We start from the raw sequence: 23,054 nt of genomic DNA, 5'->3' as shown, positions 1-23,054 counted from the left end.
TAATCATATATAATGCTAGATTGAGTGCTGTGATCTAAAAGTTGGAAAGCCTAACATTGCACAACAAGGCAAAGTAATTAGGTGGATCAAGAGTACTGCACGTGTATTAGTCTACTTGTACAATGACCAACAGCATCTTTCTCGAGTTCTACAGCATGGCCAAAAGCACTGGACCTGCAATTACTGTTGAGTACAAAAAAAGAAACTTTAACTTCAACACGGGACTCTTCAATTATCCAAGCATCTCGCTAGTGAGCGAGTTCCCTTCATCTCTTGGTTCTCTTAAGACTCTGATCACACTGAGGCTTCAGTGTGTTGCCTCTCATACATTGGCTGAGTCCATAAACGTAAGTATCCTATCCAGTATGAGTATTATGTTAAAACTTGAGCAGGGCTGTGGTTAAGATCTGCCCATGTGCCAAAGGACTTCCTGCTGCTAACTGATCCAGTAGCCAAGCAGGCAATGCTGAAAGTAACAATTGGTCACCAGTGTCAGATTATTTCCTCATTTACTCGGAAAGCCAGGCTTCTAGAAATTTTTGATCCTTAAGCACCTTGGTATCAATGGAACAGTTGCCTTTATTTCCCTAGGGTTCTTCCATGTGCTTTACAGGACACTGGATTTTGTAGTGAAATGACACTTCACCTGTGATTAGAGGTGGAAAACGGTAGCCTGTAGTCTCAGAGCAAGACCTTTCAAGCACACAGATATCAGCTCTACAGAGATTTTCTTTGTATATTCCACTTCTTGTTTTGATATAGTCTTTCAGCTGCATCTGCTCTTGTGTTCCACCAGTCACATGGGCTGTGTGCAAGCACTGTAAGCTCTAATGAAGACTGTCACATTTAGATACAGTACTGATGAATACTTCTTGCCACATTCCTTTAGAGGGATTTCTTTCTCTGTCTCTCAGAACCTTGCCTCTTTGAGGGGTTGGTTGTGTTGACTTTTTCACAGTCTTGGAGGGAAAAAGTTCTGCAGGTTTTTTTTCTGCCTAAAAGAGAGAATGACTGTCAACTCTGGACTAAAGAATTCAGACTACTTTGACCTGAAAGGTCAGATTTCTGATGGTAGTGTTTACTGTCACTCTTGCAGCTCTTCTCAAATACTCGTAGCTTCCTTTTGATTCCAGGGGATATTTATTTTCACGCTACAAGATAATCTGTTGGGAGTTGTTACCTGCAGCTTGTTGGCATGACCCACAACCTGTTGTTCTCAGCTGCTAGTGGTCACCTGGGTCAAAGGCTTGAGCTTGGTCACTGTTGCAATTGGAATAAGGAAAATTCATCTTTTTATGAACCAGTTAGTCTTGGGGCCCTTGGAGCAGGTCACCCATTCCTTTTGCGTTCCCCAGACCTCTTGATGAATTACATAAAATCATGGCAGATACCAGTTTTCATTGCTGGAGCTGTGTTGAGATAATGCTATTAATGTAAAGACGTTAGAGTTTCATCTCCAGTTGGTAAGCCAGTGTGAGGTAGTACTTGGAGAAGTAAAGTGTAAGTGAATGAAACTTGTGATTTTTCACCATAAAGGAAAACAGGTAACTTAATGGTAATGGAAAAACTTTCACCAACAGTCCACCAAAATCCACGTCTCATTTGGGATCTGTAATGGTGGTCATGGATTACAACTGGAGAAGAACAAGGCATGCCTTGGTCTATCATCATGGGGTCATATTCTCAGTCTGCTTCTCCAGGTGTTTGAAAGCCGTGGTGGTAGAAGGGGAGTCTGTAGTTAGTCATTCAGATTCTACTATATGACAGTATCTTGAACCTGGATTACTGGTGAGGAGCATTTTTTCTCCAAACTGCATTTTTTGGACTTTGCAGCATTATGTTTAATCCTAGCTTCATTACTCTTGATTTATAGAGTCATAATATTATTGTAAAGCAGTAGTCCTCTTCCAGCACTAGCACTGTCTTCCAACTTTGCAGGTTTCACAAAGCTAGTAAATTACAGGGTTATTTAAAGAAACATTAAACAGATTCATCTGAATGTGCACCCTGGGCTACACTGCTAAGAGGTCTTCTTAATACTCCTCTTCAGTATTTCCCTTTGTAGTTCTTTACCTATCACCTTGTATTAATGTTCCGTCTTCAGTATCTTCAAAACACATTATATTTCTTCATCTTGAGGAGTGTGGCTGGTGCACGTACATGTGTCTGGAATATAAAAGTAGAATACCTTTTTTTAAAACAGATAAATAAGTACCTGGTAGAGAATTTACCTAATAAGGGTAGCCAAACTAAACTTCTAGAATGTTCTTTGTGTTTTCATTTTTAATGTATGCATTACATATTTCCAGTACCTCAGGACTTTGTACCAGTGCTTATTTTATAAATGTGGTACACAGCTTTGAAATGGTCAGTGTCCATGAATCCTCTCAAGCTGAGAGAATTTTGCATACATTTGTCTTTCCTGGATCTGTTTCACCCCTACCCAAGTAAGTGTTTCTCCTAATTTAGAAAACAAACAAGCAAAACAAGCCTAATGCCTTGAAAATGCTCTTCAAATATTTGATTTCAGGTTTTTAATAGTTCTAGAGCTAAACCAGAATATATAAGAGCTCATGTTTTGCATCCCTTAGTATAAGCTCATAGCAATCAATGGAAGAAAGAAATAAAAATGGATCTGCGGTGTGTTCTAATGGCATCCTTTGAAGTATTCTGCTGTTGGATTTTTATGTGACTACAGTATCTCGTCTCCCTCTACTGGTCAGCAATCATAGCACATATCACATGTTTCTACCTTGGTAAATTATTCATGAGATACTGTGGAAAGTATTCTAAAACTGTGGCTAGCTGTGGGAAAACTGGAGATGTTAACTTATATAATGTGGCACAAGTCATACTGCTGAAGCAGTAAAAGTAAATGAAAAAGTAAATGTTTAGTCCAATGTCTTTGAGGGATTTAGTGTAAAGATTTGTGAATCTTGTTTTAACCCTGAATAAGAGAGGAGATGGTAAGGTGCCATTACACTGGAAACAGAAAGAAGGCCTTAAATAGCAGAAATAGTAGCTAATGAGAAGCAGGAATGGGCTGACAGTCTCTTCAGTCCTGCCTATTATTTTATTATTTGTATTATTTTCATTAAATTATTAATGTATTATATTCTAGTCTTATGCCCAGTCAGAAGGCATGGGGGCCTCTCGCTTCCAGCAGCTACCAAACATCTTGGCTGCTTCTAGTGCTAGCACACCTATCTGTTCTTCCATGTCAGGAATACACCTGTGCAACTGGCACCTGCACTTGGCTATTGTGAAAGCAGCGGTTATCTCATGCACTTCCATTAGGTGTCAGATCATATGGTAAGGGAGAACTGTGCTGTGCTGCAGCTGGAGAATGTGTCACTTGGCACAGACTTGAGCAACATCCATAATAAATAAAATGTACTGAGCCAAAGTCTGTTTACCTGCTTGAGGCCAACTGGCACAGCTCAGTTTGCCTTAGTATAGCTCAGCTTGTATTTCCCTCCAAAACAGAGTATCTGCATCTAGTCTGCCGACCCAAAATGGTCCCTAGCCTGTGCTGAACCCTGAGAAGTCGCGGATACAGTCTGGGAGAGTGCTGGCTGGCACAGGTCTCTTGATTTAGACCAACAATGGACTGTTCCTTCATCCCTTTAACTTACTAATACAGATGTAGCCTGTAAGTATTTGCTCCTCATAAAGATTTATAGAATCATACTGAACTCCACTTGAGTGCTGTGGCTTTCCCCTGCCTGTGACCCATGAATACTCCTGTTCGTGACAAGCTCCAGCCTTTTGCTCTTCCCAGAGAAGATGCTATCTTTGCTTGAAGCACATTTCAATAAACTTGTTTAAAGCCTGATCTGACCAGGAAGGGAGTCAAGAGACAATTAGATGTTATGAGCTATCCTGTGAAGTTTGGAAATTTGACTCTGGATGGTGGGGAAACTAGGCAAGTTGCAACAGTGTGCAGCTCATAGTGGATAAACTTCTTTAAAATTTCTTGCACATCTCCCAAGATGCAAACGATAGGAGAACAAACACTTCACAGCCCCTTTGATGGGGGTTAGGAGGGTTGTCCCCTAAAGGGCTACTCTGTGAATGAGCATTCACTTATTATTGTTCTTCACCCCAATTATTAAATAGATGAATCTGGATTATCTTTATAATAGACTCCAGGAAGGCACTGAGCTGAATGCAGGTTTACTGGTTACCAGCTTGTGTCTTCAGCACGGTATTTGAGTACTCTGCAAGTGTTAAGGCATTTAATGTGGCAGTGGTCTGGGGAAATAAGGTGACATCCAGATCTGCCTTTACATTCTGTTTGTTGGTTTAACTTGTATCAGGCACATAGAGTGACACAGCAATATGATCCTCTTTGCCTTTGAAACTGATATTAGTGCTTTGAAGGAAAACAGGAAATTTAGTAATTCCTGTATTAAATTCAAATGTCAACAAAATATAACACTCCGCTCACGTTTGATCAGTTGGATTACTTTTCTCTAGTACTAATGTGACTTTCCTTGTTACTGTATACATTTGACTTTGTGATGTTCTCTTCAGAGACCAATGTATTTCCCCACCCTCCTGAATTCTGTCTGCTTTTTTTTTAAAGGAAATGGCTCTTACCTAGTTTATGGCAGCCTCTGAAGCTTAGCTCTATAAGCTTATTTAAGGCCAGATTTTTGTCTGGCCTTCAAACAAATTTATTACTTAATTTGTTTTGACTTTGCCCAGCCTACATAAAGATGAGAAGGATTAGCTTATATTGTAGTGCAGAGCAATTAACCCTCCAAGAGGAATGTAAAAGGTAAGTATAAGACAGAATTCCATGCTCAGTATCAACCAGCAATCAATAGTTGCAGGAATGGTACGATAGCAAATGTAGTGGCTGTGTCTTCTGAAGTTTGTATAAGATCTTGTGGTGTGCAAAGCTCTGCCTAACCTTTGGCTAAATGATACTCATAACTGTTAGAAGTGAATTTATGTTTTAATACTAAAATGTGTATAGCTTTTGCCCACCATGACCTTGGAGCTCTTTTTAAAGTGTTTGTCCAGCACTTCTTCATAAACTAATAAAAAATCATATTTATGTGGAAACAGTCATCAAAATAAGCTTTCAGAATCCCAAAACCCTTTTATATCTAAATACTAAATCCTAAAGATCCTTTTATATCATGAAGAAATCTTGGACAATTTTCTGACTTGAAGGTTAGATTATTTAACCTTTCTGTGTAATGAAATTATCTAAGCTGGTAATAGACCAGATGTTACCACTAATGTAGGCTTTTGTCAGTAACTGTCACACTCTAGTAAGACCTCAAATACTTATTTTCCTACCACATAGCTAGAAAAATATTTGGAACAATATTCTGGAAACTTCTTTAGTGGTTTAACAAGCCGGAAGTAAATATAACTTCTGCAGAGTGTGCAATGGATTCCACATTAGAAGTGGAAGAGGTTTGTATTTCTCTTCCTTGTGCTGACTCTATTCAGTAAACGGATTTATTATTCTTGTTCCCTCCAGGTCATTCTTGACTGGGGTGTTGCCTCTCTCCAAGGTAATGAGATAGACCAGACTTCCAGGAAGAATGCTGTAGAATCTTTTGCTTCCAGAAACACACAGCAGACTCTGGGTCTGCTGTCACAACATAGTTCTCACAGCTTTACAAAAGGATTGACTGTCTGTTCCTTAATTGGCTTTGAGGTTTTTTCTCATCAAAGTTGCTAAATTTAAACTAATGTACTGTCTGCATTTCTGAGGAGTGTGAACGCCCCTCCTTGCTTACCCGTCCCACAGAACTGTACGAGAATAATGTAATTTAGCCTGTAACTGGCATGTGGGCTGAGGCAGTTGAGCAGGCCACATAAAAGCTCCCTTCACTGAGATCAGGCTGAAATCAGTAGCATAACAGGGGAAGACTCTTGTGGTTTGTTTTTTTTAGAGCTGCTCCTGTTGCTTGTACACAACAAGCATAAGAGCTTAATTTCTGCAGCTCTCAAAACCAACAGGAAGCATTCATTCCTGGATCTTGGAGGAAGATAATAAGAGCTCATTGTACCAATTAAGCAGAAATGTTTTGGTCTACACAAGGTGTAGGTAAGGTGCTTGTGTGTGGCTGAGAGTCATGCATAATTCTTCTTGCCTTCCCCGCCCCACCAGCACTTTTTCTGGTAAGATCTTAATCTGTGAAAGAATTTCTATATCCTTCCCAATGCAGCTGGTCCCAGTGGCTCTGCTGATGAGGCTTACCTAATGTCTTGCTCTCAGCCCATTGTGGCATGAAATCTAGCAGCAGAAATTGTGGCTTGAAGTGATTCCCCCCTGCCCCAGAAAACAGAGCTGTGGTTTTTTTTTTTTTGACTAGAATGCTGAGACTCCCTTCAAACAGCAGGCAGAAGTATCAGCAGATACTTATTTTTTATTGAGGTGGAATAAAAATTGACTGTTATCATGGACCAGTGGCTATCTAGAAGAGGTCCTGATTAAATCACATGTGGTGTTGTCTCCAACACCTTAATTGGTGTTTAATTGCCAGCTACAATATGGGCACATTGACATAGAGTATCCATTGAGGTCTCAGTTTGGTGTCCTCAGCTGGGTTCGGAACTTTCCATGTGGACGTGATGTGGGGAAGACTTCTGCATGTGGACACAGTACCTGCTTTCTGGGGTTTGGCTTGGGTCTGAAGGCTATTACTCTGTCAGGTCTTAAACTGTACTACTAATGGCCATAGAGTGCATAGTGAATCATCTACCAAGAGTGTTCCCTTTCCATCTCCTATGAATGGAGAAGAGAACTGAATTTTGATCTGGTTTCATGGAAGCTTTCCAAAATTAAACACAAGCTAGAGGAGCTGCTTTTGGATGTTAGTTGGTTGGGGTTGTTCAGATGTTAAAGCAAATGTAGCCTCTCGGTTAATAACACGTTTGTCCATTTTTTCTCTACTTGAGGGAGTGCTAAGGAGGAAATTCTTCTCATCAAGACCTGCTTGGCCTTAAGTAGCCTTTTTTCTTACAGGCATAGTCCTTCAGGGAGGAAATGCTTCTACCAAATTCATAGACCAAAGAAGAAAATAATTGGAAAATGAATTTGAATACAACAGTCATCAGGCTCAGATGGTTGATTGTAGTCCTGCATGCTCGTTTAGTCCCTCCAGACAAGCCAGTTTATAAAAACACTGAACTACTATATGCACTATAAAAGATGTTTTTAACTTCTCAAAATAACTTCTTTACAGGACTGTAGCTTTCTGTAACTTAAAAAGTTGTCTGGATTGGACATTACAGCTTTATTTGAAGAAGGGGAAAAAAAACCCAAAACAAACACACAAACAAAGGATTGCAAGTTAATGTTTATCCTTCCTAATGTTTTCTTGTCCATGTTTTTAGAAACAAAGACAAAACAATTAATGATCCCCTGAAAAAGAGAGCAATTCCTGCCAGAACTTTAACTGTTTCCCAATAGCAGGTGTTATCCCTCGATCACAAGTTAGAAGTGTTTTCCAGTTTCCTCTTGAGAGCTTGGAAAGCTGATGTGGAGATTCTCTGGAAAATTGATCCATCTCCCTGAAATTTTTTTGCTTCAGATCTTGCATTTGCAAAGATTACCGTCTCTTCAACTGAAGGTGTTTAAATGTCCTTGCCATCTGGATGTGAATTGCTTCAAAGCAAAAGTGCTCTTGGTATTTGGAGAATACTTAGCTTGTACTGTATTTTCAGCTTTGTATTTTGTCTGTGTTCCCAAATACTGTATCACAAGCCACTGTTCAGGTGAAAAGCTGGGTGGTTGGTCTTCTCCAGTGGACCATATTGCATTACCTGGGATCTGAAGACTACACAGTGGTTGAGGCTCTTTTTGTTTGTTTTCCTCTCTTGGAGATCTGCCAAGACTTGGGTGGCCAGAGAACTTGCCATGCTACTCTAAAGAAATACAGTCCTGTTTATGTTGGGCAAGAAACTCTTGCCCCATTCCTCGTGTTTTCACAACAAAAGAATTTGGGATTCAGTCAGCTCAAACACATTTAAACCAAGGGAGTAAAGTGTAGGTTGCCCAGTTCTTATGCAGTACAAAGGTGACAGCAGAGGCCTAATGGTTTTCATGTTACAACAAAGACCAGTGGTACTACTCTTGGTCATCTTGCTTAGTAAGAAATATTGAAATGCAAGTGTCTAGCCTCTAAGTCTTGGGGTAACTTTTTGTGTGCCTTCTTACTCTGTGAGAATAAAGACTGTGTTCTAGAGTGACTTTGTCATATTCGCTTATATTGTGAAGATACATACACTGTTACCCCTTGAAAATGGAAAACTTTTTCCCCTTTACAAGGGACCCATTGAGAAGGCACTCCATGCCTTGCTGTTTCATACTTGGAGGACTTGAGTATACAGGTATGACTTTAACCTTCTACCGTACTTCTTCAGCTGTTCTTACCCAGTTTGCTAAGACTGAATGTCTTCCTCCTGCCAATTTCTTTCGACTGCATATCGAACTTTATATTTTGTTTTGTTAGGATGAATTATTGTTTCTTAGTGATTGCCTGAAAGATTTGGGTTTGATACTGTGAATTTTGGGGGGGGGGTTTCCCTCTAAGTTTTGTAGTGCTTAAAAATCATCATGAGACAAGACTGAGAACTTTTCAACTTATCGAGTGAAAAGGATGATGAATGTTCTAGCTCACCTTGAGCATCCATCTATCAGGAATCCGAGATAAGTGTCAGGGATCAGCTGGGTCTGATGCTGCTTTGATGGGAGCTCTGTGCCAAAAAATAAAAGTAGTAGCTCCTTCCTTTCTATTCTGATCTGATAAAATAGGCGTTTCTTGGGTTACGTTAGGGGCTTTTCAGGCAAGTAAAGCTAATGCCCTCGTGTGGGTTTATACAGTGAAAGATGAGGCAAGACAGGGACATGTTTATCATCTTGCCCTTGGATGGCAGCCATATCACAGAAGTTCTGGCAGATCTTGTAACAATGTCCATGCTACTAGTCTTTTACATCATCTTCTTGCTTGGTACTGGCGTATCTGAAGGTGTTCCATAACTATGTTTCTTACTTCTGTTACCTTCCAGCTTTTCCAAGTTACCTTTGGCATTGAGACAATGGTGCCGAGTTGTGTGTCTTTCAGCATAGTAGCATTCTCTACTCAGCGCTGACTACTTAGCACCAGGAACTGGGATTGCAAGAGCAGCAGTCGCACTCCTTACCTTATGGGACGGTCCTGGAAGACAAGTTTGAAACCCACTGGTCACTTATGCACATAATTACAGTTTTCATAACATAACATTAGGTAAAACAAGATAAAAGTGTGCGTTTGTAGACACATGGAATTTTTGGAAACAAGCTCATCTTCAGTTTTCCTTTCAGATGTTTCCCTCGTTCACAGATGTTTACTTGAGAGAGCATTTCTGTAAGGGGTTGTAAGATTACTGGGCTGGTATATCATAATGAGGAGCGTCCTTTTCAGTTATTTCCGATCAGTGAGGAAAACCTTTTTCTGTGCTCTGGTGAAATCTTCTGTTTGCTACCACTGTTTCTGGTGTTGCTGCCCAATAATCAAGCTATTTTGGAGCATGTTAACCATAAGGGACAAGGTTTTCCAAATATTCTACTACCCGAAAAACAGGGTTTCCTATGTGTGGGTCTAACTCAGTCTTTCTTGGTAATGACTTATATTGGACTTACAGTGGAAATATTTGAATGGTCTGCAGAAGTGATGATCTCAAGAAGTCTTGTCTAACCTAAATTAGTCTGTTGTTTTATTCGGCATATTCGCAGTTGGTGTAATGAGTTCCTGTAGTGAAAAAAGCTTGTTCCTGTTCTGCTCGCTGTGGTGGGCACCTATTGTTGAGGTGATCTATGATACATGTAGGATTTTAGTCACTGTGTTCCTTTGCTACTGTGACCCTTCTACTTAAGGGGCAGAATGCTGGAGAAGACAAGTAGCCACATAAAGCAGGATTCCTCATCTAATTGTAAATGTCTAGACATCTTGTAGTCGGTGAGGGAGGAAATTGCATCTGTGGGATGCAGCTTAATCTGTGTAAGGCTGGTGAGTCATGCCACAGAAATGACTGTTTTTTCCGATTGGCTATGAAGAGTTGTGGTGAATATGCAAGGTCAGCGTATATATCAGAACAACCTCCAAATTCGGGCAGATTAATCCCTCCCATCTTTAATGGCTCATTGTGTTTGTTAGGACCACTACATAGTTAACAAGAACAAAAGTGTTTTGTTTACAGAATGTTTGTACGTGGTGTTGAACAGCAACAATCTATGGGATCTGGCTGGCGAACAATGGCTTTGTGAAGGTCAGGCCAGTCCAACACTTGAGATCAGAGAAAGAGCAACTCTGGTGGAGTTGAGAAATAACAACGCTGTTGGAGGTCCGATGATGGGACATGGCAGAGATCTTCAAAGGCTACGAAAGATATATAATCTGAAAGGAAGGTCATTGTGGGTATTTTCTGCATGAACATCACTGAAACATCTAAATATGCTGGATGGCAGCCCAATTCCACACCCCAGTGCTTTGGCTGGCCACCAAGCAGCACTTTGGGCAACTGAAGTTGGTAAACCACAGAAACTGAAGGAAAGTGTGAGTGGATGAGTGTATGTTTGTGCTTGCAAGCTCTTTTAGTAAATAAGAATGAAGTTGTTTTTTCTTTGTAGTTACCTTACTTAAATTGTTTTATTTAAAAGGTAACTGTATAACACATTCTACTATAAAACTGAAGTAAGCAACAGGAATTTCAGTGAAGCTGTGGTCTAGGAGGAGTGAGTTTAAGAATTTCTTTACTAAATTTTGGATTTATTACATCAAATGTTTAATGTCCTAATACCGAAGCTGAACTCTTTGTCAGGATGTAAGTCTGAGCTATCTCAGTAGCTGTATCTGTTCAGCCGTCCTCAGTTTTTAAAAATTCTGTCTAGTTTCAAAAGACAAGATGGTATCTAACTGAAGATTCTTGAGATTCTTGGAGACAAATAACTTGCAGATACATCAAACAGAATCAGGGCAAGCACTGATCCTTTGAAGAAACTTTCTCTCCCTTCTGGATTGTCTGCAAGCTCAGTTTCTTGCCTAGTATTTCTCTGGAATTGTCTCTCTCAAAATATAATTTCTGAATCTACATAATACCTCATTTTACCATCTCGCCAATCTGAATGTTTTGCTAGGTGGTGTTCTTTGCTGCTACTGTGTATGAGAAAGAAGTAATAGCAAGAATTGAGGTTGCCTGAAGTCCTATAGTTGGCTCTCTGCTGTGGGCTTGCTTCTTTTCCAGGTTGTCAGTTAGAGGGTTTGTAAACTTGCTTGAGGAGTTTTGTTGCATAATTACTACCTGAAAGAACGGAAAATTCCCCCTGGCTTTAATAGATCAGCTGTTACCTTCTTGCTCTGATACAGCTTGAACATCTTACTCTTGTAGAAGACTTGGGGTATAAGTTAACAGTGACAGTTAACTCAAGTGATAGCTGTTATTATGGAAAGATATCAAAGCTGAAAGCTCTCAGTTTCAGGCAGTTTGAGTGTACTTTCCTCTTTTTTGATGAAGAATAGTTAGAACTTATTTTGCCTCAAGGTGGAGTTTGTGTGAACTCACTTCGGTCTCATATGTGCTCTCCAAATAGCTCACTGCTGTTAGCTTTTGCTGCGTTAACTGTAAGTGTGATGCTGTTGTGTGGGAACACTTCATGTGGCTGTCTGGAGGGTTTCTTTGTGGTTTCAGTCTTCCTCATGAGTTAGTATGCTCCTGTGGTGGGTTTGGTACTGTTTGTTGTACCTGACTTCCGCTTGTGTCAGCGTGGTGGCTGAATACCTCTGGGACCCCCGCTGATGTTATGACAGAAGCATCTGTCAGGAGGCAGCTTTGAAAACTGTCATCTGCTGAGGTCAGGAGAGTAGATTTGCTGCTTCTCATGGTCAGAGAGAAAGCACTCGGGCTGCAAAAAGGTCACATGAAATACAGACTCCTTTCAGAAGTCTAATGTCAGATATTGGAGTTCACGTACAGTAGGATAACTCCAGGTATTCAAAATGCTCACTGCAAATCACTGAAGTGAAGACCGAGGTGACGCGTTCTGGTGCGGAGTAGAAGTGTTACTAACTTCTAGAAATTTAAACTGCTACATTGTAACACTAAGTAGTGTCTATATGGAGGTTCTGTCCAATTTCCTATGACACTGACTATCATATGGATGGCTTTGCAAACTTTTCCAAGAAGGCTGTAGCTAGCAATGGCAGACTTATGGGGCTGGGTTTTTTTCCCCTCTACCTACATTTTTGTTTGCCCCTACCTTTTTGGATGCTGGTACCATTGACTGCGAAGCCCTGTATTGCTGACTCTGCTGTGGAGAGGGGCCCCTTGGCACATAATGTAGACACTTAAGGTACCACTGTGTAGTTGTGGTCTGTTCAGATTGCAACTGTCAAGCAATTGCTGCTTCTGTTATTTAGACTGAGGACTGATTTCATGGGTGTAGAGATACAGGCTGGCTATGTCCTAGTTCTGTGCCAGGTAAAGGCCTGGACAAGAGCCATCACTTCTGTATTGTGTTTTCTAGGTAAAGACTATTTAATTGGTATACATCCTGAGTCTAAAAGCTGGAGAGGAAATGAGACTTACTGTTTCAGTCTTTTTTTTTTTTTTTTTTATTACAACTGGTGCTGTAGTGAACACTAACTAGAATATAGCACAACCTTCAAACGTTAAGCTATATCCATAAACTTGACACTTGAGCTAATTATTTTCATTACAGATTTATTCAACGTCATGATTGGGGGGGTATAACTTTTATGGATAATATCAAACGGGAGTAAAGTTGAGGTTAGTGAGCGTACCTTTTTCAGCTGTATCAGCCTACTTCATCAGAGGCTTTCACACAGAATAGTCACATAACAAAACAAAAACAGATCTGGTTTCGATATGCTTTTTTCTAAGCTTTTTAACCATTTCAGAAGTTAAAGGCGTAAGGTTTTTTTTGGAGGGGGTGGTTTTTGTTCTGTTTTGAATACCAGCTACCTGTTTATAGTGCATTTAATCCTAGTAACTGGGGAAACCCTTCTGTTCGTGTCTGGTATGCTAAATTAAGAGCAAAGATTTTTAGTAGTTCATTCTTTTTGCAGGTAAAGAAAGCCTTTTTTGCCTTGGTGGCAAATGGTGTGAGAGCAGCTCCACTGTGGGAGAGTAAAAAACAGAGTTTTGTAGGTAAGTAGTTCTAACATTACTCAGGATTACTTGAATTTCCAGGGTGCCTTGCTGTTGCAGAAGGTGGTCTGGGGTTGGCATGGCCAAACATCCTACAGATACACTGGTGCAGAGGGTTTCTCTTTCCTCCTTGTGAGGAGTGAAATGTTGCCAGCTTTTGTAGTGTCACTGTGCTTTGAGAATCATGATGGTTCTTCTAGGTCCTGAGCTTCTGAAATTCGGTCCATAATATGTGCCTTTCATTGTGTATTTCAAAATGTGAGTCACAAAAACCCCTTTGAAAATAGAAACTATAAAAAGAAGAATTTAATGTTACAGTAATCCTAATATACCTGCTATACAAACATGTCTTTTTCTGCACATCCTCAATAAGGTGCACTTGAGAAATCCTTAAATACCAGAACTGATGTTGAATGCTACAGGTCTGTCCTATACTGGGAGGAAAACATTAGACCAACATATTGCTTTTTTAAAAGTCATGTAACTAATTGCCACAACAATAATCTTCTACAATTAGATCTCTGTTACAGTTAGAAAACAGGGTCATAGTGGCAGTTACAAATATTATATGTACTTCTTGTGACCTGGAATATAGATTGAAGATTCTTGAAAATGAATGGTAGATACTTTTATAAAGCATGTGTTAAAATGTTTTAAATCCAAGGGAGGAGGAACAGTAGTTTCATGCAACACATTGGAGAAATGCTGTATGTCTTTTACATTTAATTTCACCTTCTGTCTGTAACTGAGCTCTTGTGACTTAAAGCTGACCTCAGGATTAAATTTTCCCTTCCCCATTTCTTAGTTTCTTCACTTTAAATGTAAGAGTAGTAAACAGGAGAGCAATTACTTCTCAAATTTAGAACTTGAAAGCTCAAAAAAGAATCGTGTTTTCAGGTAACTAAATCATCAATATTATATTACATAGTTTGGTGTTAGCAGTTTAAATGTATGTACTATGGATGTACTGTCTCTTTCTTTAAAGAAGTCACATTTCAGTACAGATGTTGAGGATTACTGTGAAATGATTGAATGAAGTTCTTTAATAAGCAATACTCAAGAAAATGGATTGTACAGTTCCTTCATTTGAGACTGAGAGCCTGCCTGACTTGGCAAGTACATAATGAGAATGTGTCTTATTTGGAAAGAAAATGAAAGGCAAGGATAGGTCTCCAACCTTTAAAAGTATTCTAACCCCCTGGTCTTTTGTTGACCTGCTTTTGGGTGTTCAAGGTTTTCTTTGGGTCAGATTGAGAGAAGAGGAGAAGCACATAGGTTATGATTTTTAATATTAATTCAGATGTGTGGTTTTATTCTGAAGTATTGTATCAAAGTGAAAGTGAATATACGTACTTTTAGAATTCCGCTGTTGATTAGTCCAATACAAATAGTATGTTACATGGATTTAATGTTTATTTATATTCACAATATATAACTTAATAGAGAAAATAGCTGGAATTTATATGCTTAACATATAGATCTGAAGAATTTTTTTATATCTCACTTGTTACAGGAATGTTAACAATTACAGATTTCATTAACATACTGCATAGATACTATAAGTCTCCAATGGTAAGTATGATATGAAGCTATACTTTTATCATTTGCCATACAGTACAGAAACTGAAATATCAAACAAAGATTGATTATAAGTATTATTAAGTCTTTGGAAGCTTAGATATCATATGGGTATCCTTGCTGTAGTTTTTTTTCTGCAAGAAAAGATAGATGGCTTTGTGAGCAAGGTAACAAAATGATATCTGGATACCTGGGTTCAGTCCCAGTTATAGCCATGAAGGTCCTATGAGCTTGGGCAGGTAACATAATCTGCCTGCTTCAGTTATATGTGTATAAACATGAGGAATTTCTTTAATGAGTACTACCTTTATTATGTTTTGTGTGGCACTTACCATAATGGTAGCCTTTGTTTTGGATACAAGGCTCCATTTAGTGTTGCAACTGATGACTAATGCATTTGGGATGAAGGACCTGGCTTAAAATACTTACTAAAAACTAGATGTGATAGAAAAAGTAAAAAGGAAAGACTTGATTCTTGATCACTGTATTTACTTGTGTTCAGGTTGTTTCAAAGCACGTATTTCAATAGTAATCAGAGCTCTATATAAATGGCAAATACCAACCAAGAAGCATTTGCGGGAGTGGGGGAGAATAGGGGGATGTCTTAGTTACACGAAAAACTTGATTTTACTTGAAAATCAAGTATGTAGCTATGTGTTCACATGCTTATATAATCATCTTTGTCTCATAACTATGATAGAGCTATTCTGAAAGGAGTATGTGGAATTAGCAGAATGCTAGCTTGCCAAGGCTCGGATGCATGAAAAGGTTACTCTGTTCTTGGAGTGATGGCATAGAATAAACAAGTTTAACTAGTTAAATATATGCAAATATTTTGGTTACATGGCTGAGTTACACAATCGGTTGGAGATCTGTTGACTTCAATTAACTTTAATTTAAAATTCCCATTGGCAGTCAGTTGATGAAATTCTCTTGCTTACATGTTCATACAAACATTTACATCCCTTTCTTGTTCCCGTCAAATCACAATTCCCTCTCTACCAGTTAAAACATACATGCTATGTTCTGTTAGCTAAAAAATCCACAGTTGGATGAAGCAGACATCTGATGTATTAGGCTTCTCAAAGCTCATGTTAATTTTTTTAAGTTCATAGTGCAGTTCTTGTCAGATGCCAGTAGTGTGGTGCACTACTGTTGGTGTAGTGTGGTGCACTTCCTGTTAAATCCCCAGGGGAAAAAGAAAAATAATTATTTCCAAGGGGTGGGAGGAGAAGCAAATGAAAAGTCATTGCACACCAGTAACTTCCTTAAAACAGTTTGCATATTGTAATGACCCTTAACCCCAATACTACCGATTTTTCCATATAACTTTACCTAAGGTCTAATAGTTATCCTTCCTGTTTACGCTAATATCCTATTCCATAGGTTGTGCTTAAAATGGCAGCAATAAGGAGGAAGAGCTGAGAAGTGACAACATTTGACTGTAGTGATTGATGCAGTCTTCTATTAAAAAAAAAATAAATAAAATAATGTTCCATAAGGGAATGCTCTAGTCTTAATAGGTAACATTATGCTGAAAGTGTAACTCTAGTATTTTAGTCACTCTTTCTAAATGCATCATGTCACGTACAGTGTGAAGCATGTTGCTGTTCCTGTACTAGATAATATCTTTAAATGATTGATGAACATTGTGGTAGTTTCTCCCTATAGTGTGGTCAAAGAACTAGGTTTAGCCTCATCTTGTCAGCATCTAAAGCAGCCCCCTATTCTTCTGATCACTTCAGTAGATCTTCTGAACTGCACTCCACTGCCTTAACTGCCTTTTTTTGTCAAATGCCTTAAAAGATGATTTAACTTATGCAAGTATCTTTTATGCCATCCAAAAATGGTATATTTGAGTAGTCCAGTTACAGTATATCAATTTAACATTCCCCTATACTCTTCAAAGGATGCTAATACCGGAGAGTAATTGAAGTGTAGTCTCCTTTCACAGAATCACAGAATGGCAGGGGTTGGAAGGGACGTCTGGGGACCATCTTGTCCAACCCCCCTGCTTGAGCAGACACACCCAGAGCAGGGGGCACAGGAACGCGTCCAGGCAGATTTTGAATATTTCCAGAGAAGGGAACTCCACAACCTCTCTGGGCAGCCTGTTCCAGAGCTCCTTTAGCTCAAAGATAAATGTAGTAGGCTTTGTTGAGACTTCTACCCTTCACCTATAAACTCCTCAGTTTCAGCAGCGTTTGCCAGAGGCACCTGACACAGAAGAGCTGTGTGAGGGGTGACAGGCACCTTTGGCCAAGGCAATAGCGAGCGCAATTGCTATTACAAGTGGCTGGCTTGCAGCTTGATACCTTTAGAGAAGGGTAGCTTTCACATCTGAAACATCTCTAGAAAACCACCAGCAAGATGGAAGGAGCTGCTCTAGGGAGGTTATACAATCATTTGACAAAGAACTTTGAAGTAGCTGCTGAACAGCAGGAAGTTGGTGATGTGACTGCACCTGTTTTGGTTTGTTTTAAACCAAACTTCAGAGTTCAGCCAAACCTTAAACTTCAAAGACTGGACTCCTGAAGATGTTTGATGGTATTGGCAATCTGATCCGATGATAAGCTGCCACCAAAAGGCGCAGACTTGCTGCATCCTTTGTCCAGTATCATTTGCCTGCCATTTTTGTGAACCAGTTAAGCTAAACCAGCAGAAAACAACATTTGTGTAACTTTTTTTGCCTGTTTGGTTCCCAGGACCAGCCGAATACAGGTCAGATGAGCAACACTGCTGGTACAGGAGAAATGCTGATAGCATGCATGGCTTAGATGCAGTGTCTGGAAACATTTGAAGAATGTAACATCAGTAAAAGATTAAACTTGGGGGTGGGGGACTACAGTGTTCTTCTGACTGAACTGAGCACTAAACCAAGTGCTCTTGCTTGTTTGTAATCAAGTAACAGTAAAATTCATCGCTGTTAGCATTAAGAAGTGATTAGGGTAAGCTTTTTATTTGTTTCGATCTGTGAGGAATCATCAGAGGGTTTACTCTGGCATGATTGTTTTAAGGTGAGATAAATTACTGACGAGATGCCTTTGAGTCTAGAATTTATCTAGACTATAAACCTAGGCTGGTAGAAGATCTTTCCTGTCCCCTGAAACGATAGGTCCAGTATGGTACTCTGCACTGAGCAGGGTTGCACCCTTTCCTCTTGTTATTGCCGAGAAATGTTATTCTGGACTGTTCTTCCTCTGTTAGACTGCCTGCAATGAAATGTAAGGAAATTATTCAGTTATTTATAATACTGTTAATGATTTGGGGGGTTAAATTAATACTTAAAGCTAAACTTTCCATCTACCCATTGTAGGTTCAGATTTATGAATTGGAGGAGCACAAGATAGAAACCTGGAGGGGTAAGAATATTTACTACTTGATTAATAATTTAAAATGTTCTAATGATTTTCAGTATAGTGGATTTTTAATCATAGACTTTACTTGTGTGCCACATACTTTTTAATGAAAGCAGGAATAGTAAAAAGCTTGTCCATTTGCTCCTGCCGCTTATTTTCCTGCCTGATGTGGTTTAGAGTGGTCTGGGCTATATCCTACTTTGCCACTTGTTCATTAGCGCCATCTTGCTCTTTAAGAAAATAAAAAAGAAACTGGACTAAGGTGACATGTCTGGCTGTAGAGTTGATGAGTATATGTGGAATGGAAATGTGTCTGAGCCAGGGTGCAGGATGACTAGACGACCCTATGTATTGAGTGAGCTGATGGATGAGCAGCAAGCTATGCCTGAGTGAATTGCATGATGCAATTGGAAATTCATAGAACATGCTGGGTGTGATCAGAAGTGCTGAATGCAGGGAGGAAGCTTTATGTAAAAAAAAAAAAAAAAAAAAAAAACCAAAAAAACCCCGACCAAAACCACACAAACAAACAACCTATATGCCATGAAATAATATACAGAAGTACTCTGTGCAGCAGACCTTCTTGGAAAAAGAACTGGTAAAGAATTATTTGCTGTTGTTGCAGTGACCCCTGGTGGAAATCAGTTTAGTCCCACTTAAAACTTGTCGTTCTTAATGTCAATATAGAGGAATGTGCATAAGTGGTAGAATATCTAAAGTAATACTAAAGAACTATTGCTCTCTTTCTTCCACTTAATTTTGCATGTATGAATTCATAAAATGCTAATGTTTTCATATAAATTGGTAATGGTCTATTAATTTATATACACAGAGCTTTATTTACAAGAGACGTTTAAACCTTTAGTGAACATCTCCCCAGATGCAAGGTAGGATTTTGTTTTTCAGTCTGCTTAACTTGAAATAAACTAACTCCATCTCAACACTGAATTTAAGACACCTTTATATAATAAGAAACAATTTATAATATAGAATACAGTAATAAAGGACTGCCTTTCAATATAATCAAGAAGGTGTGGGAGGTTTTTATTGCAAGTGGGGACTTTATTTAATGATCCAAAGAGAATAAATTTGTAGTTTAACTTTTTGTATTTTATCAGTGTAACTGTTCTGGTAAATGAACTAGACATGGGTCAAAATTAATTGCCAAAAAATATGCAAAAAAGGCAACATGATAACCCTTCAAGGTAGCCTGCAAGTCATGTTCAATTCATGAAAATCAAAAACTGTACGGGGCCTATCAGCTGTCCTTGTTCTCAGCGATCACAGTAATTGAAAGCTTACAGTACTTTTCAGTGCAAGTAACTTCTTAACTAAGGGAAAGATCTGTGTGTTTTGTTCTGCCCTACTACTGGGTTGTGTTCCTTAAGATATAAATGGCTGTCCTTTTCTTCGTGATGGAATTTTAAAGAAATAGGTTTTGAACTGCCATTAGACCTTATTTACCAAAGGTAACTTGAGAGAGGGCTTTAGTTGATCACTTAACAGCTTGAGTACTACTTAATGGCTGAACTGGAGACTAAAGTTCTGATTCTCGCTTCAGTTTGTGGCATGGGATTGCTTATGCCCGACCAAAGGAAACTGGTGAAGGAAACTAGTGATTACCTCCAAGTAATGATATACTGTATCCTCATTAGAATTGCCACTAAGTAATGAATAATTCATTCAATTAAGTCATAAGGAACGTATTTTGAACGGTATCTAGTTCCAAAGAATATCATTAAGACAACAAACTAGTATCATTGCTTTCAAAGGTGAGCCAGAGAAGTGTCACAATAACGAAGATGCAGTAAGACATGTATAAAAGCGTATAGCAAGTCAGCCTAAGACCTGGTCCAGAAATGGACTTGGGTTCTGTGACAGTCAGACGGCAGCACTTGGGAGTAGTTAAATGCTTACTGCAGGAGGGGAATCTACAGTGCAGTGGTGGGAGTCTTGACTCCACCTGTCTCAAATGGGGATAGTAAATACCTGTAATGGACTCAGAACGTAGAGTTTATTGTGTATAAGAAGCAGCCTACTTCAGCAAGTAGGCATTTATCAAAGTTTTACTAACTTTATTACTTACTAATTCATTGCAGTTGGTGGTCAGCTGTTTTATCCTAGTCTTACTAGGACCGAGGGGGGAGGGGGGGAAGTGTTAATGCAAGAAGAGCAGACTTACGTAGGTTGGCACACTGCTAGACTGGAGTCTGTAGTGTCTGGAGGAATGTTTTGGATCTCCTGAGAATAACTGTTTGCCAATCCCCAATGATAATTCCGTGAAATTATTAGATAATTTTAGCTTAATTGCATAGATGCACTTATCCATAAAAATGCTCTTCCTGGAAAACGTTATGGAAGTTTGTGACTGAGATGCATTAAGCACAAGAACACCTGTCTTTCACTGTTTGTCTGTCTCTGAACAGAAATATCCATTCTGAGTGCAGGCTTACTGTGAGCACAGCACTCAATGGAAGAACAATTTACACTTGTGAAGGAATATTTCCGCTATACTTTCTATCACAAAAAGTTACTTTCCATCATATTTTGTTACTGGTTTTAGTTGTTCATGAGCATGCTGTTGATGTGTTTTACTAGCTGCAAAGACAATTTGAAATCCCTTAACTTCTGTTTTCTGTAACATTAAAGATAATGCAAATTATTACTTGTCATGTGTACTTCATGGGGGTTTGTAAATATGTGTATATATCACTTGACTTTACTTATTGTCAGCTAGAATTGATAAAAAAATTAATGTTTTTCTCCTCAGCCTTTTTGATGCTGTATATTCATTGATCAAAAACAAAATCCACAGATTGCCAGTTATAGATCCTGTCAGTGGAAATGCACTTTATATACTTACCCATAAAAGAATCCTCAAGTTCCTCCAGCTTTTTGTAAGTATTTGAAGTTATGCTTTGCTGAACTGATTTTATCTCCCCTCAGTTGACATCTTTAAGTAATTTAAGTCTTAGTACAGAAACTTTGTGATAAACTTTCATATTCATTGTGTCTGTGTGTGTCTCTTTGACAACAGAGAAATTAAAGCTTGATTTAGGACCTGTGCATTACTGTGTTTTAGTCATTTGAAGAAACCTAAATTTTCTGTCCTTTCTGGAAGATCTACTCAGCTTCAGAAGCTTGTTTATATTAATAAAAAAAAGAACTGTCTCCCAGAGACAAGGTTATCGTTGCTCACTGTAGCTTAAGTCAGTCACAGGAACAAATAGGAGGCCAAACAAAGCAACAAGAGCTCAAAACAAGCATTCAGTGTATAGTATGTTTTAGTGTCTTCTCTCTCCATTTTCAGTAGGAATGACATAGCTTAGGTGATGGGTTACTACAAAAATAAATAAGGAAAAAACTTAGTTGCATAATCTTAAATTAGAGCCTCTTTGAACAGAAGTAATGCTTCTAGATTTGAGCTTGGTTTGGCTTTATGTTAATTTAGTAGCAGATTACTGTAATGATGTGTAACAATCATTTGGAGTCTCTAGATGGATAAGTGAATACCGATTTCCTAATATATACTGATCATGTGGAAACATGGTAGATGCAGAACACCACACGGTAAATATATTCATTCTGACTGTTCTAGATGTCAGAGATGCCAAAGCCTGCCTTTATGAAGAAGAATCTGGATGAACTTGGAATAGGAACTTACCACAACATTGCCTTCATCCATCCAGACACTCCTATCATTAAAGCCTTGAATATATTTGTAGAGAGGAGGATATCAGCATTACCTGTTGTGGATGAGTCAGGTGCGTGTTGGGTCTTCTGCACACAAAAGTGTGGTAAGGTAAATGGTGCTGAACCCTGGTTTGATGGGGGTGGGGGGAAGAGGAAAAAAAGAGTTAAAAATTTAAAAAATCCAAGGTGGGGGGAGAAAGGAAATATAAAGAAATATTTATGCAAGATGTAGGTTCATAGACTTGGCAGATGTTCATGGTTTCTGTTCTTTGGGGTTTTTTCCCATCTTTCCTTGTTGACCTGTCTGTTTTCTTTCTGTGTAATTATAAGATAGCACATGAAAGCAGGAAGCAAGAAAACTAATTTTGTATTTTAAGCCCTTTAACTTTTGTTCTTCTTTTCAGGAAAAGTTGTAGATATTTATTCCAAATTTGATGTAATAGTAAGTATATCTCTTAAATTCTATTAAATATTTTATAGGCAGTAAGCACTCACAAATTAATTTGTTAATATGTCAATTTTGGTTATTTTGTTTCTTAGGCTTTCGTTAAACTGAATAAACCAGATTCAATTCACCCTGCGCAGCATTTTTTTATAATTTAAGCTATTCTTAGTAATACTACTTGCACACAGGCATCTACTGCTCTGGATGTTACCCAAGATTAGATCTGGCTGTACTATTACAAAAAGAGGACATAGGCGTTTTTTTGTTTGTTTCTATTTTTGAGTTTGGACTTTTTTTTCCCAGCCATGGCCATTCCACAGTCTGTTTTCAAGAGAATGAGGATTTCTTCATGCAGTCTGGGTACTTTGTACAACTTGACCTTCTCAGTGAATTAAAACTACTTGGCCCATTCTGTTGTGTGAGTCTCTGACTCCAGAGTATAGCATCTGTATTCCTTCTGACTGAGATCTACTTCAGGCTGCTGTTTCTGGCTTTCCCTTAGTACAGCAGTGTAGTCAGATCCATGCCATGACTTGCCAGCCTCAGAGAGCAAGGGCTCTTCTATTCTTGGGGTCTTTGGAAACTTGAAAAATGTACTTAGGTTTTTTATTCCAGCCCCCTCCCAGCTATATGCACCTGCCTTCCAATTGGAACTTCTGATAGCTACATTATTTTTTTGAGATTTTAAGTGCCCGAGTTGCTTATTCCAGCCTGCTAGTGCTAATGCAGAATTTAGGTATCTGAAGTGCTGTGTGGAATGCTTTCGGAAATACAGTCCCAAATGGAAATACTTTAAGCTTATA

At 38.8% G+C, this 23,054-nt stretch overlaps 1 protein-coding gene across 5 annotated transcripts in view; it reads left to right on the top strand.

Annotated features, from left to right (window-relative positions):
* PRKAG2 (protein kinase AMP-activated non-catalytic subunit gamma 2) overlaps nt 1-23,054 on the top strand; it is a 231,560-nt gene that overhangs the window by 200,057 nt on the left and 8,449 nt on the right. For all 5 annotated transcript variants that reach the window (XM_075082282.1, XM_075082286.1, XM_075082283.1 and 2 more), the window contains 7 exons: nt 13,095-13,176; nt 14,690-14,748; nt 18,071-18,116; nt 18,946-19,000; nt 20,884-21,010; nt 21,712-21,877; nt 22,211-22,248. In XM_075082282.1, the coding sequence (XP_074938383.1) occupies nt 13,095-13,176; nt 14,690-14,748; nt 18,071-18,116; nt 18,946-19,000; nt 20,884-21,010; nt 21,712-21,877; nt 22,211-22,248 (573 nt within the window). The remainder of the gene's footprint in view (nt 1-13,094; nt 13,177-14,689; nt 14,749-18,070; nt 18,117-18,945; nt 19,001-20,883; nt 21,011-21,711; nt 21,878-22,210; nt 22,249-23,054) is intronic.

The sequence above is a fragment of the Phalacrocorax aristotelis genome, chromosome 2 (genome assembly GCF_949628215.1).
Source record: "Phalacrocorax aristotelis chromosome 2, bGulAri2.1, whole genome shotgun sequence".
Lineage (NCBI taxonomy): Eukaryota > Metazoa > Chordata > Aves > Suliformes > Phalacrocoracidae > Phalacrocorax > Phalacrocorax aristotelis.
This window is presented reverse-complemented; position numbering and strand designations above follow the sequence as displayed.